At 41.7% G+C, this 13,599-nt stretch overlaps 1 protein-coding gene across 2 annotated transcripts in view; it reads right to left on the bottom strand.

Annotated features, from left to right (window-relative positions):
- ppih (peptidylprolyl isomerase H (cyclophilin H)) overlaps positions 1-13,599 on the bottom strand; it is a 98,187-nt gene that overhangs the window by 47,687 nt on the left and 36,901 nt on the right. For both annotated transcript variants that reach the window (XM_048241820.1, XM_048241821.1), the window contains exons 2-5: positions 5,321-5,385; positions 5,158-5,181; positions 751-795; positions 588-630 (exon numbers count right to left, since the gene is read on the bottom strand). In XM_048241820.1, the coding sequence (XP_048097777.1) occupies positions 588-630; positions 751-795; positions 5,158-5,181; positions 5,321-5,385 (177 nt within the window). The remainder of the gene's footprint in view (positions 1-587; positions 631-750; positions 796-5,157; positions 5,182-5,320; positions 5,386-13,599) is intronic.

The raw sequence follows: 13,599 nt of genomic DNA, 5'->3' as shown, positions 1-13,599 counted from the left end.
CAGCCCTTGCCACTTAATCTACTAAACCCCTCTTCTACTGCACTTTTACCCCCCATAAATGCACAAATAGGCTGACACCAGACATAATGTCACTACATTTCTTACTTCCAGTAACTATATGCATGTGACAATAAACTTCCTTGTATTCTTTACTGGAGTCGCGCACACTCTTGTCAACACACACACACGCACACACTCTCGTCATCACACACACACACTCTCGTCAACACACACACACGCTCTCTTCAACTAGATTGTTTATTATAAGGTGCCATATTTGAAACATATTTGATATTATCGTAAGTCTTAGTCGTGACTCACATGGACAATATAAAAACCAATAGTGAGCTCTCTCCTGCACCAAACAGGAAGGGGAAAAGTAGGCCTATACACTGCAGGCGGAATAAGGTCAATCGAGTGGTGCGCTACCCGGCCAAAATCCTGGCACGCCAGAGAAATCTATGTCATTTTGACGTCACATTGTTGCCCTACGGGTCGGGAGTGGCGAGTATGTAAGACGCATGAGACTGTAGTCTTTCAAAAATCTTTCCCAAAAAGTCTTCTGATGTAAGGGTGCCATTACTCACATTAACAAAGTCTCCTCCCTGGATCATGAAGTCCTTTATGACTCTGTCAGGGCAACAACAGAACAGAAACACCAGTTTTGTCAACTGCTCACATGTACATAACATATAACAAATCACATGTATACAGACATACACACAGAAACTCTCTCACACTCACACATACCTGTGGAATGTGCAACCTTTGAAGCCAACCGGGACACCATCTTTCCTGAGGGGGAAAAAACAGATGTCGGACACATACATGCACGCACATATACACAGACACAGACACACACACACACACACACACACACACACACACACACACACATAATGTGTCTGCAGGGCAGGCTCATACTTGAGAAATGGCCGCTGAGGCCCAGAAGGCTATTTATGACCGCCGCGCAGCGAAGGTCATATAGGTTTAGTCAGATTTTTTTTTTTTTTTTTTTAGATGCCCAAATTTCCGTCAAGGATTCCGGGACACTGAAAGACCGGGTACCATCTAAACTTGGTGGGCATGTAACCCCACATGGATAGCATGGAACCATCGTTTTTCGTTTTGATCTGTAGCCCCCCCGCTGGACTGGACCCCCCGAAAGGAGGGTAGGGCAGATACATGGGGGGGCTACACAATAAATTAATTTATGTTACTATACACCAACTGGCCTGTAGGTGGCCGGAGACAGTTTTCTGTGAATATCTCGAGAACCGTAGGGCCTAGGAGGTCCACCTTTTTTTTATGCATGTTGGTCTTAAGGGGCATGTCAACCCATCCCATTACCACTTATTTCATGTATAGCGCCACCTAGTTAAAAATTAAAAAGCAAAAAATTAGGTGTTTTCATCACAATATCTCTGGCTGACATGGTCAAAACTGCACGAAATTAAAAGTGTAGGATCATTATGACACCCTCTGAATGCATGCGAAGTTTTGTGTACTTTCGTTCATGGGGGGCCTTACAATAAAATAATTTATGTGTACATTTAGTGACGCATACACCAACAAGGATTCGGGACACTGAAAGACCGGGTACACAAAACTTGGTGGGCATGTAACCCCACATGGATAGCATGGAACCGTCATTTTTCGTTTTTGATCTGTAGCCCCCGCTGGACTGGACCTCGAACGGAGGGTAGGGCAGATACATGGGGGGGGGCTACACAATAAATTAATTTATGTTACTATACACCAACTGGCCTGTAGGTGGCGGAGACAGTTTTCTGTGAATATCTCGAGAACCCGTGGGGCCTAGGAGGTCCACCTTTTTATGCATGTTGGTCTTAAGGGGGCATGTCAACCCATCCCATTACCACTTATTTCATGTATAGCGCCACCTAGTTAAAAATTAAAAAGCAAAAAATTAGGTGTTTTCATCACAATATCTCTGGCTGACATGGTCAAAACTAAAATTAAATTAAAAGTGTAGGATCATTATGACACCCTCTGAATGCATTAAGTTTTGTGTACTTTTCGTTCATATGGGGGCCTTACAATAAAATAATTTATGTGTACATTTAGTGGCGTACACCAACAAAGGATTCGGGACACTGAAAGACGGGGTACACAAAACTTGGTGGGCATGTAACCCCACATGGATAGCATGGAACCGTCATTTTTCGTTTTGATCTGTAGCCCCCCGCTGGACTGGACCTCCCGAACGGAGGGTAGGGCAGACACAGTTCTCTGTGAATATCTTGAGAACTGTAGGGCATAGGATGACCAATTTTTTCCGTATGTTTGCCTCCAGGGGTCATGTTAACCCATTTCATGTGCACACATGTGCACAAACAGATACACATGCACACACATACATTCACAGTAATCATACGTATGACACACTCACACGGTAGACATATTTTACGCATGCATGCACAGGCACATACGCAGGCACACACACAAGCACGCGCACACACACACACACACACATAACATAAACATATACATGCACACAATTCAAGAATTTCTCAGAATTATGAACAGGCAAGATGGAGGTGGGGTTGTATAAAATTAATTTTACATGTGAAATCTATGAACTAATCATGTTTTGGTACTTGTTGTCTAGCAGATACCAGTGAGAAATGAGTGTGGATAATGCAATTTAGTGAGACAGTTAGAATCATATAGGCCTTTCAGCGTGATTTATTTTTGTGGAAAAAATGTGCTGAACTGGGTGGCGGTCATTCTAAGTAATTCTATTTGAAGTAATTTAAAAAAACCCAGTTAAAAAACCCAGTAAAAATCAAAAAACCTAGTGGAAACTAGATGGCAGAAGTGTGTAGGCCAATCGGCCAACCATTTTTTTCTACTTCGCCACCTACAGATGTTTTACTGGTATGATATTTCGAAACGCCATGTTATTTCCCATAGACATTCAGTGTTTCCCATACATTGACTTATTTGTGGCGGCCCACCACAATATCAACTTTGACCACCACACAATGATTTTCCAGGTTGTACTACATTGTGCTTAAATCTGGTTAACATCATAACCACGCTGCACTAATTTGTTAAAAACTGTTGCATTCAAGTTAATTCTGCAAACCTACCACCACAAATATAATTCAATTCTGTGGGAAACACTGACATTCAACGCCCGGAAGTTGGATGGATACGGAAGTTACGGAGGCGGGACTTATTCTGGAGAGGTCTATTGCAATCTGTCAAGTCACTCGTCAAGGCGGGAACTAGGCTACGTCACTTCCGTCTTCTTACCCAGTTAGCGTTTGCAATGGAGGAGTTTGCAGTCTCTGGCCGACAGACCCGGCTGTAGGGTACAGTGACAGAGGGGGCAAATTTTGCGATTTTCAAGGGGGCAAATTTTTTTTTATTGGGGGGGAAGTGTTGGCGGCGCAAACATATCATGTCACAGTTGATGAATAATGTTAACCGTGACCGCGAGTAGGCCTAGTGTCCGCGAGACCCAGCTGTGTTCTTACATTATTAAGGCTCTTATGTTGCTGCTGATAACTTTGCCTGTCTAACCAGCGGCATCTTTAGTAGCACCCCCCTCCCCCCAGCAATCACCCCCAGCAATCAGTAGCCTACAAATAAGCATCGCAAATAAGCATACAACAATTCAGCGAGATAGATTTGGCCAAACGTGGGCCCCCTTTGCGGTCGTGGCAGCCGTGGGCCCGGAGCGACCGCACCCCCCGGTCCGCTTATGAGGCTAGCCAGACCACGGAGGGGAGTCTCCGTTGTGTGTGTGTGTGTGTGAGCAGGGCAAGGAAAGGCTGTGTGAGTTTTAGCCTAACTAACGACAATGGACGACAGAGTGGGCGATCTAGCCCTACTTGTCCTGTGAACTCCAAAGAGCTCCGCGATCTCCCTAATAGGAGAGGTAACCCTCTATTCCCTCCAGTGGTATCCACAGAAGGTCTCCCCACCGGCTAGCGCCCATTAGCTGTAAGGCCTCAGAAATCTTTGAACGGACCAGGTTGACATCAAATCGGACAAGTAGGGCAAGATAGCAGAGACCTTAGTGCAGCTGCAAACTCCTCCATTGCAAACGCTAACTGGGTAAGACGTAGCCTAGTTCCCGCCTTGACGAGTGACTTGACCGATTGCAATGCATTTGGCAGGCCATTTGAATTTTGCAACACAAAGAGCGTGACCAAAGTGCAATGCAATCACGGGGGGCGCTATTTCTTTCCCATTTGAATAAAATGCCTTAAAACGATGGCAAAACGTTTTGCCCAAAATAATCCAAAATGTTTTCAGGCTGGTATTGACAGTTTTGCCAAATATGTTTTTAAAATGCAATCCTACATTGCACTTTAAATATTACATTGCAAAACGAATTGACAGTTAAATGATGAAACTGACTATTGAAAATTGAAATGCAAAATGAATTGCCATTTGAATATTGAGACTGAAGTACCATGGCAAAATGGAATGCAATTCAATCCATGTTTATTCTATTTTTTAACCAAAATTATTGGAAATGATTTTAGGATTTCATTGTCACTTTGCAGATTAAAATACAATTTGTTGGAAATTATTGCAAATTGCAATATTAAATTGCATAATTTTTGAATTGCATATTGCATTCTCATTTGAATAAAGCTACCCATATTCTTCCATAGTAAATATCAGCGTAGCATCAAAATGATCTTGATTAAGTGTCTTTTTTTTTTCAATGTATTTCATTTTTGAGTTTTTTATTTTGAAGTAATCCAAAGGTATTCAGATTATGTTACATCATTTTTGTAATCCAATGGATTACGTGACTGATTACAAAAATTGGCATGTAGTCTGTACTCAGTAATTGATTACATTTCAAAGTAATCGGACCCAACACTGCACACATGCAGAGGTTGTGTTACACTTTTCCGTTGTCTGTCAAAATGACGGACAGAGTTGACAGAAACAGAAAAAATCTGTCATGGTCAATTGTGACCCCTGTCAAAATGAAGGATGGACTTCTGATTTTTCTGTCATTAAAAAAAATCTGTCAATGATGGAAAATATTCAGTTAACGCAACCTCTGCACACACTAATGCAATGCAGTTACAGGTGCTATTCTCCACCAGGTGCTACAGGTGATACACTCCACCAGGGACGGAGCTGATCTCAGTCGTTCCTTACCTGAACTCCCCTGTGCAAAACTGCCTACAAGACAAAAAAACAGGTATCAAATACATGAGTAATGACAAGTTCACTCAAGAACCTGTGTGTGCGTGTGTGTATACGTATGTGTGTGTGTGTGTGTGTGTGTGTGTGTGTGTGTGTGTGTGTACGACCCACATACCGAAAGTTCTCTGCCGTTTTTGGTACCACGTCGGCGAACAACTCAATTTTCAACCTTCCCACATCCTGAAAAAAATCCAAGTTCAAAGTTCAGCATCTGTGTGTGTGTGCGCGTGTTTGTGTCAGTTCAGCATCTGTGTGTGTGTGTGTGTGTGTGTGTGTGTGCTGTCAGTTCAGCATCTGCGTGTGTGTGTTTGTATTAGGGATCGACCGATATGTTTTTTTTCAGGGCCAATACCGATATCAACTAGATGTACCGCATAGCGGTACAAAATATGACCACCGCTCAGTCCTGTACATCCGTTCCGCGAAAATAAATCACACTTCAATTTGTCTCCATATTTTACTCCATCCCCCACTTTTGTGTATGCTTGTTTGGCATGCCTGAGTGTGTGTGTGCGGCTGCACAGAAAGTAGCCTACTGGTGCTGAAAAGGTGAATAGATTGTAGAATAGCCAAAGAAGATGTAGCATTGTTATAAAACCTTTAAAATCTCTAAACAATCACAAGTAGGGCAGTTCATCACAGTTCATCCATTGCAACTGGATTGATGAAAGGTCACTTACACCTGTAGGCTACATTGTATTTGGGAAAAGCAAAAGGTATCAGCATAATGTTATTTATTTATTTATTTTTTATGTATTTATAAACAAAAACATCTCTGTCAGTTCCATGCCGTTTTCAACAGCTATCAAAACAAAAGGTAATTTTTGGATGGATGAATTTTTTGTGAATGTTTCTTCTTCTACATAAGATTTTAGTCATCTTTAGTTCATGTAATACTTTATTGTCAATGCACAAATTAAGTACAAATTAAGTTAACAGTAGTCTGAAACGTTATTGTTAATGCACAAATTAAGTAACAGTAGTCTGAAACGAAATGCTGTTTTACATCTAACCAGTGGTGCAAATAACTGACATGTCCAAATGGGCCTTGATGAAATGCGTCGTGTAGACTGTTCATACACATTTTAACGGGCCAAAGTTGAAGAGCTTTTGTCCGTTATTGTTCGTGCAAATATAGGCTGATTCATGTTCCCTTGCATTGTGTAACTGAGGTCCATGGCTAGTCTGGCTTTCATCAGACCAAGCTCAATCTTTTAATAAATCAAAAAATAAATAGCGGGCAGATCAGGCTGGGTTCACCCAGCCTAGTCCATAGGCACCCGATATTGTTTAATTTTCGATTGAGATATACACGCTCTGGCTATTCTAAATGCAAAATGCATCAGGGAGTTATGACAAAGCGGTGACTAACAAACTAGATCCTAATAGAAAGCTGTTAGCTTCCCTAAGCTACAGGTAGGATTATAAGGTAGGCCTATTTACAACATAAATTGTCAATAGGCTATGCTGGCGACACAAATAAAATCTCCTTTGGAAACCAATGGCTTACACCTTACAGTATCAAGCGGACTTAAACTGCCATATCGCGGGTGAAAAGTTGTAATAACATTCACGCAGCTCCATGAGTCAAGGAAAGCGAATGAAGTAGTCACTTCTAAATGGGACCCACTACACAGTAGCTTAAGGTGTGTTGCTAAAGCAGCCATAATGAAATGAAGGTGTCATTGTTTGGATACTTCACACACACATGCTTTTTAATTTCACAGACTACAACTACCAAGCTGGAATCAAATCATATCGATGGGTGGTGGTCCCCGGGGACGAAATGAAATTTTTCCGTAAAAGTCTAGTGGGGCTACATACCCACCAAATTTCATGTACCCCGTGGTTCGGTGTCCCGGTATCAATGACCAAAAATTCAGGAAGTAGATGTCGGAAAAATTCTTGAATTGTGTGCATGTGTGCGTGTACAAGTTTATGTTTATGTGTGTGGGTGTGTGTGTGTATGTGCGTGCTTGTGTGTTTGCCTCATGATGTGTGTTTGTGCATGTGCATGCATGTGTACATATGTCTACTGTGTGAGTATGTGTCATACGTATGATTACTGTAAATGTATGTGTGTGCTTGTGTATCTGTTTATGCACATGTGTGCACATGGAATGGGTTAACATGACCCCTGGAGGCAAACATACGGAAAAAATGGTCATCCTAGGCCCTACAGTTCTCAATATATTCACAGAGAACTGTGTCTGCCCTACCCTCCTTTCGGGGGGTCCAGTCCAGCGGGGGGGCTACAGATCAAAACGAAAAATGACGGTTCCATGCTATCCATGTGGGGGTACATGCCCACCAAGTTTTGTGTACCCCGGTCTTTCAGTGTCCCGGGAATCCTTGTTGGTGTACGTCACTAAATGTACACATAAATTATTTTATTGTAAGGCCCCCCATGAACGAAAGTACACAAAACTTGGCATGCATTCAGAGGGTGTCATAATGATCCTACACTTTTAATTTCGTGCAGTTTTGACCTTGTCAGCCAGAGATCTGGCCTACACCTAATTTTTTGCTTTTTAATTTTTAACTAGGTGGCGCTATACATGAAATAAGTGGTAATGGGATGGGTTGACATGCCCCCTTAAGACCAACATACATAAAAAAAGTGGACCTCCTAGGCCCTATGGTTCTCGAGATATTCACAGAAAACTGTCTCCGGCCACCTACAGGCCAGTTGGTGTATAGTAACATAAATTAATTTATTGTGTGGCCCCCATGAACGAATTCCACAAAACTTGGCGTGCATACAGAGGGTGTCATAATGATCCTACACTTCCAATTTCGTGCAGTTTTGACTATGTTAGGTCACAGATACCTTCAATTACAACACCTCATTTTTACTTTTTGTGTTTAACTAGGTGGCGCTATTCATGAAATGAGTGGTTATGGAATGGGTTGACATGGCCCTTGAGATCAACATACAAAAAAAATGGTCCTCCTAAACCCTACGGTTTTCGAGATATTCACAGAAAACTGTGTCTGCCCTACCCTCCTTTGGGGGGTCCAGTCCAGCGGGGGCTACAGATCAAAACGAAAAAACGATGGTTCCATGCTATCCATGTGGGGTTACATGCCCACCAAGTTTCGTGTACCCGGTCTTTCAGTGTCCCGGAATCATTGACGGAAATTTGGGCATGCGAAAAAGAAAAAGAAAAAGAAAAAAAAAATCTGACTAAACCTATATGACCGCCGCTTCGCTGCGCGCCGGTCATAATTATTACCAAAACAGGAGGCCGATAACCGATATGTAAAACCGATCTTGTAAGTATCTTGTATCTTGACAGTAATACACATTTATTTACTTTAGGTACCCAAGCAGAATACTTCATGAAAAGTATGAGTATTGATACAAGCACTTCGGATACACCATGGGCATGGGGGCCTGCTACCTCTACTCCCATCAAGCCTGTTCATCCAAGGCCAGCTAGAAGACCTTGGGTTGATCAAGAGGAGGAGGAGGATGAAAGTGGCATCTCCACAATAACACCTGATGGCTCTACCTATGACCCAGCGCAATCAATGAGCAATGTAATAGAATCATCACAGTCAACAAATGTGTTTTGTGTGTTGTCCCTTCGGATCCCCAGGACAACACAAGCGAAACAACAACTCAGACCTTTTTCCCTAATTAATCCCAGCACCGTCTTACAAAGGATCTGTAGGCCAGATGTCTGCATCGTCTGGTAAAAAGAGGACATTGTTAATTCTGTACATAGTTTGGATGTTTTGTGTTTGCATTATTTTAATAGACTGCAATATTACTGTTTGTCAGTGTTTCTCAAACATTTTCAGACCAAGGACCACTTAAATAGGGATTTTTTCAGGGCCGATACCGATATCAATTATTACCAAAACAGGAGGCCGATAACCGATATATAAAACCGATGTCAGTTGTCAAAAAGGGGGGTAGGTAGTAAAGGCGATATGCTGCAAAAAAATAATTCAAAAGCATTTAATTATGCAAACTTTTCTTTCTTCTTTTGATACACAATTGTCTATCAACTTGCATCACTTGCAAGTGTAAATCCTGTTTATCATGTTAATCCAAGAGCTAAGTGATAGCAAAAATGTTCATAGACTAGGCCTACACAATGGGCTATGTGCTTGTTAAGGGACCTGTCACAAAGAGGATGCTTTGCCATCGTGTGTGTGAGTGCACGAGAGAGGGAGAGGAAGAGGTGCATGTGTGATGGCAAGTGTTACGGTTGAATAGTTTAACAAAACAGTTTTAAAATAGTTCTTAGGCTATTTAAGTATGCAATTTGTGTCCATGTGTAGACTACAAGCTACACTTTTGAGAGCCTAAAGCTCAGGACGCGATTTAGTTCAGGTCGGATTAAATTACGGCTGGCCCTGGGTGCATGTTGTCTTTTCTGACAGTCCGTTTCAAAAAGGAGCAATTAGACTTTTTGACGTTCGAGTATTCCTATAAGATTACTATAGTATTCCTAAAAGATTACTATAATATTTAGTCCCAAAATACTATAAGATTCCTATACTACTTTTTCCTAAGGGTCATACGTGACAGAAAACAACTTGAGTAGGCTAACCTCTGCCAATGTAGGCAATCAAAGCCATAGTTCTCATTGCCGGAGAAGTCTCCTTGCAGCACACATTCTCTGCTTCTGTAGACATTCTGGTGCAATTCCAGCTAAATATAGCTAGGTAGGTGTGTTTGCATTTAGATCTATATATATATATTGGGCTATGACCAAGTGGTCTTTCAATGATAGTATCATGGAATTCAAACCATAACTATCTATTCCGATAGCATACAATTAGCAGGCTAGGTCAGTGGCTGAACTGCATTTAGGGTGCTTATAACCTGTGTTGTGAAGTAAAATATCTACTAGGAAGATTGCAAAGACTTTTGACTGTGTAAAGAAATTATTTTAAAACGTTTCCAACTGTTTATTACTTGAAAGCAAGATGACTAATGCCACAAACGTTTACCTCTTTTAGGAGAAATTTTAAGCTGACATGCAATTGTTACCATTCTATTAAACCAACATTCTCCGACAAACAATCAGGAAGCGGTTCTTCATCCTACTCAGATAGGATGAAACACATGAAGTTGTATCTCCGAAGACATTTTGTGCAACAGTTTTGACTCGAGTTTTAGCCAGGTTTTAGCACTGTAAAGTTGAATATGGAGCACAGCACAGGCAGAATCGGATGAGGACACACTGGAGGGAGCGTCACAGTACTGTTAGCCAATCAGAGGCGAGGTCATTAACATGTCATGAATATTCATGAGTAAGAGGCAAAATCCTGTCGTTCCTCCCCTCCCACCTTCCCCACCAAACTAGAACAGCATGAAATAGATGCAGGAGAGCATTTGTTTTCATCAAAACCGGCTCACAGGGCATTCATTAATACTAGAGACCACTGCAAAATGAATGAAAAAACGATGAAATGAGACCTTTAAGGGACCTGTCAGAAAGAGGATGCTTTGCCATCGTGTGTGTGAGTGCACGGGAGAGGGAGAGGAAGAGGTGCATGTGTGATGGAAAGTGTTAGGGTTGAATAGTTTAACAAAACAGTTCTAAAATAGTTCGTAGGCTATTTAAGCATGCAATTTGTGTCCATATGCTATAAGCTACACTTTTGAGAGCCTAAAAGGCACGTTAAAGCAACACCAAAGAACTTTTCCTCTGTCGCACGCACTATTTGTTTATCCAGCACCAGCTTTGCAAATAATGTCCACAGACAAGGTAGAATATGTTGCATGATTTTATGAAAGTACGATGTATTGCGACATCAGATGCAATTCAAATTTGTAGTTTCTTATGTCTCATTCCATCGAACTACAGATCCGCTACCCGATCCGGCAAACTTACATAGTGCGGTTATAGCCAATAGAGGGCCTTAGGTTTAATGCAGAAAGTGCCGTTCACCCTGTTACGAGTTGATGAACCACTGAAATGATTTTGGAAACATTATTTTAAGGTACAAAAAACTCTTTGGTGTTGCTTTAATAGCCAGCTCAGGACACAATTTAGTTCAGGTCGGATTAAATTACGGCTGGCCCTGGGTGCATGTTGTCTTTTCTGACAGTCCGTTTCAAAAAGGAGCAATTAGACTTTTTGACGTTCGCTATCGCATAATTTAGGACTTGTCTGTACTATGTCCGCCGAGGTGTCCCGTTATTCACAATTAACGGACAAGGTGGAGGCAGAGAACTCCCGACGCGCAGCACCAGGGTTTGTAGGCTAACTAGTAGCCTAAACATCACTAACGTGCATCAATCGGGAATTCGCTAAATGAAGGAAGTGGGTGCTTTACTTATTGATCCGGATCAAAGAGACAATAGCTTACAAAGTGATGTTTTTGTAACTTAAGTGTAGATGATTGTGATTCATTGCAACTTCAGCAATGTAGGCTACCTTCCTTACCTTCGAAAAATAGCTCCGTACGTACTAGGGATGCACGATATATCGGCGGCCGATATATTATTAGCCGATAAGTGAAAAAATGAAAATATTATTAAATCGGTCCGATAACAGAATTCTGGCCGATAATTTGCGCCTTTTTTTTAATTTAGGCCTACGTAAGGTCCGTCTGGCTACACTTGAGCTTGGTTGGCTATACTTTTTCCTCAATATAATGTCAGCGGTGTGAATGTATTTCACCACTCTAACAAAATCTGTATATGCGTTCATTTGGGAATATGTGCATCTCAAAATCCTCTCGTGAATGATCCGCCATTTAACCTAGAGCGGAGCTCAGCCCTATCTAGAGCCGTCTTGTGCTGGTGTGTTTGCACTTTACCGCGCTGGTAACACAAACTCGTTAGTGGGACGAGTAGCTTACATAAGTAGACCTAGTTGTGTTTTAGTGTAATATTTGCATTACTTTAGCTTGGATTTTGTATTATTACCTAGAAATATGCTAACCATTCGTGCTTCAGTTCCAGACAGGTCATCATACTGTAATAAGTTATTAAAACCTTCAGGGCTAACTCCTTTAATTTCTGCTGCAACAGGTTGTGCGCAACAGAGTAGACGGACATAAGATACAGTCTGAGGAGTTGCAGCTTTATTCAGTTACCCGCAGTTGAAACTAAACCTAAGTTTCCCTCACAAACACTGATTTGGTCGCTATACTGTAGCTTATACCAAGCTGAGCGTTTATGAGCGTTTAGTCCTAAATGAAAACGATTCAAACTCTCTAGCCACTCACTCGCAATTCACTGACTTCAGGTTCACTTAAAGGAGCCACACATACTGTAGGGCTAGGCTACTGTTATGTTGTTGACTGCCGTACTATTGAGGACTATTATGAGTTCTGTCCATCATTTGGTGGTAGGTAAAATTCCTGCAATAAAATTATGCTTATTAAATGCTTTCCCCAAATCACTTTTCACAATTTTTTTTCAAGAGTAATATTATCGGTTATCGTATCGGTATCGGCCACAACAAACCAGTAAATATCGGTTATCGGCCCTAAAATTCCATATCGGTGCATCTCTAGTACGTACAGCTGAAGCCCAGTCTGCCTCAGTGAGAATCCTAAACTTTCTCTGTGTTCAGTCTTCGATCCTGATTGGCTGCATTCGTGCTAACTAACACATCAGACGGTGTAGTGGGCGGGACAGTTCTCTTGACCACAGAGTAGCAAATGCAGGGAGTGAGAGATGCTTTACAGAGAAAGTAGCACGTTTCATTATTTATCCATTTCAATATCGGCTTATCGGTGGAAAAAATGACCGATACAGATTATTATAAAAATGCTAAATATCGGCCCTAATAATCGGCCAGGCCGATAATTGGTCGATCCCTACACTTAAACAATAATAATTTAAGCAAAAAATTACTTTACCTTGCTTATGGTGTCAGAGGATTCATATGATTTAAACTGGCATAGGCCGATAATTGGTCGACCCCTAGTTTGTATGTGTCAATTAAGCATCTGTGTGTGTGTGTATGCGTCAGTCATACAAATCCATTTGGCCTCTGCACACACATGAATATTTCTGTTCATGTTGCTTTCTTCCTATCTTTGCTGAGCTGCCCTGCGTGAAACCACGTGACCTTGGGTTAGGAACGCTGGTGAGAGGCTGACCTTGAGTGCTGGCCGCACTCATACAAAGGAAGTTTATGCCAAATCAATTCAGCTCAGATTGACGCTTTGACAAGTTTCAGAGACTTCACTATTATTGAGTCTCACTTTTCACCACAACTGCGTTTGTTCCCATTCCATGACTGCCAATCACACCCATCTGCTCAGCCATCTTAGCCCAGTGTAGATGTGTGTGTGTATGTGTGTGTGTCTGCATGTATAAGTACATGGACATGTGTGTGTGTGTGTGTGTGTGTGTTTGTATGCAATGTTTCTGCATACGCAAGAGTGTAGGCCTAGCCTTTGTGTGTGTGTGTG

Source organism: Alosa alosa, chromosome 4, assembly GCF_017589495.1.
Source record: "Alosa alosa isolate M-15738 ecotype Scorff River chromosome 4, AALO_Geno_1.1, whole genome shotgun sequence".
Classification (NCBI taxonomy): domain Eukaryota; kingdom Metazoa; phylum Chordata; class Actinopteri; order Clupeiformes; family Clupeidae; genus Alosa; species Alosa alosa.
The sequence above is the reverse complement of the archived record's forward strand: the minus strand, read 5'-3'. Positions and strand labels throughout refer to the sequence as shown.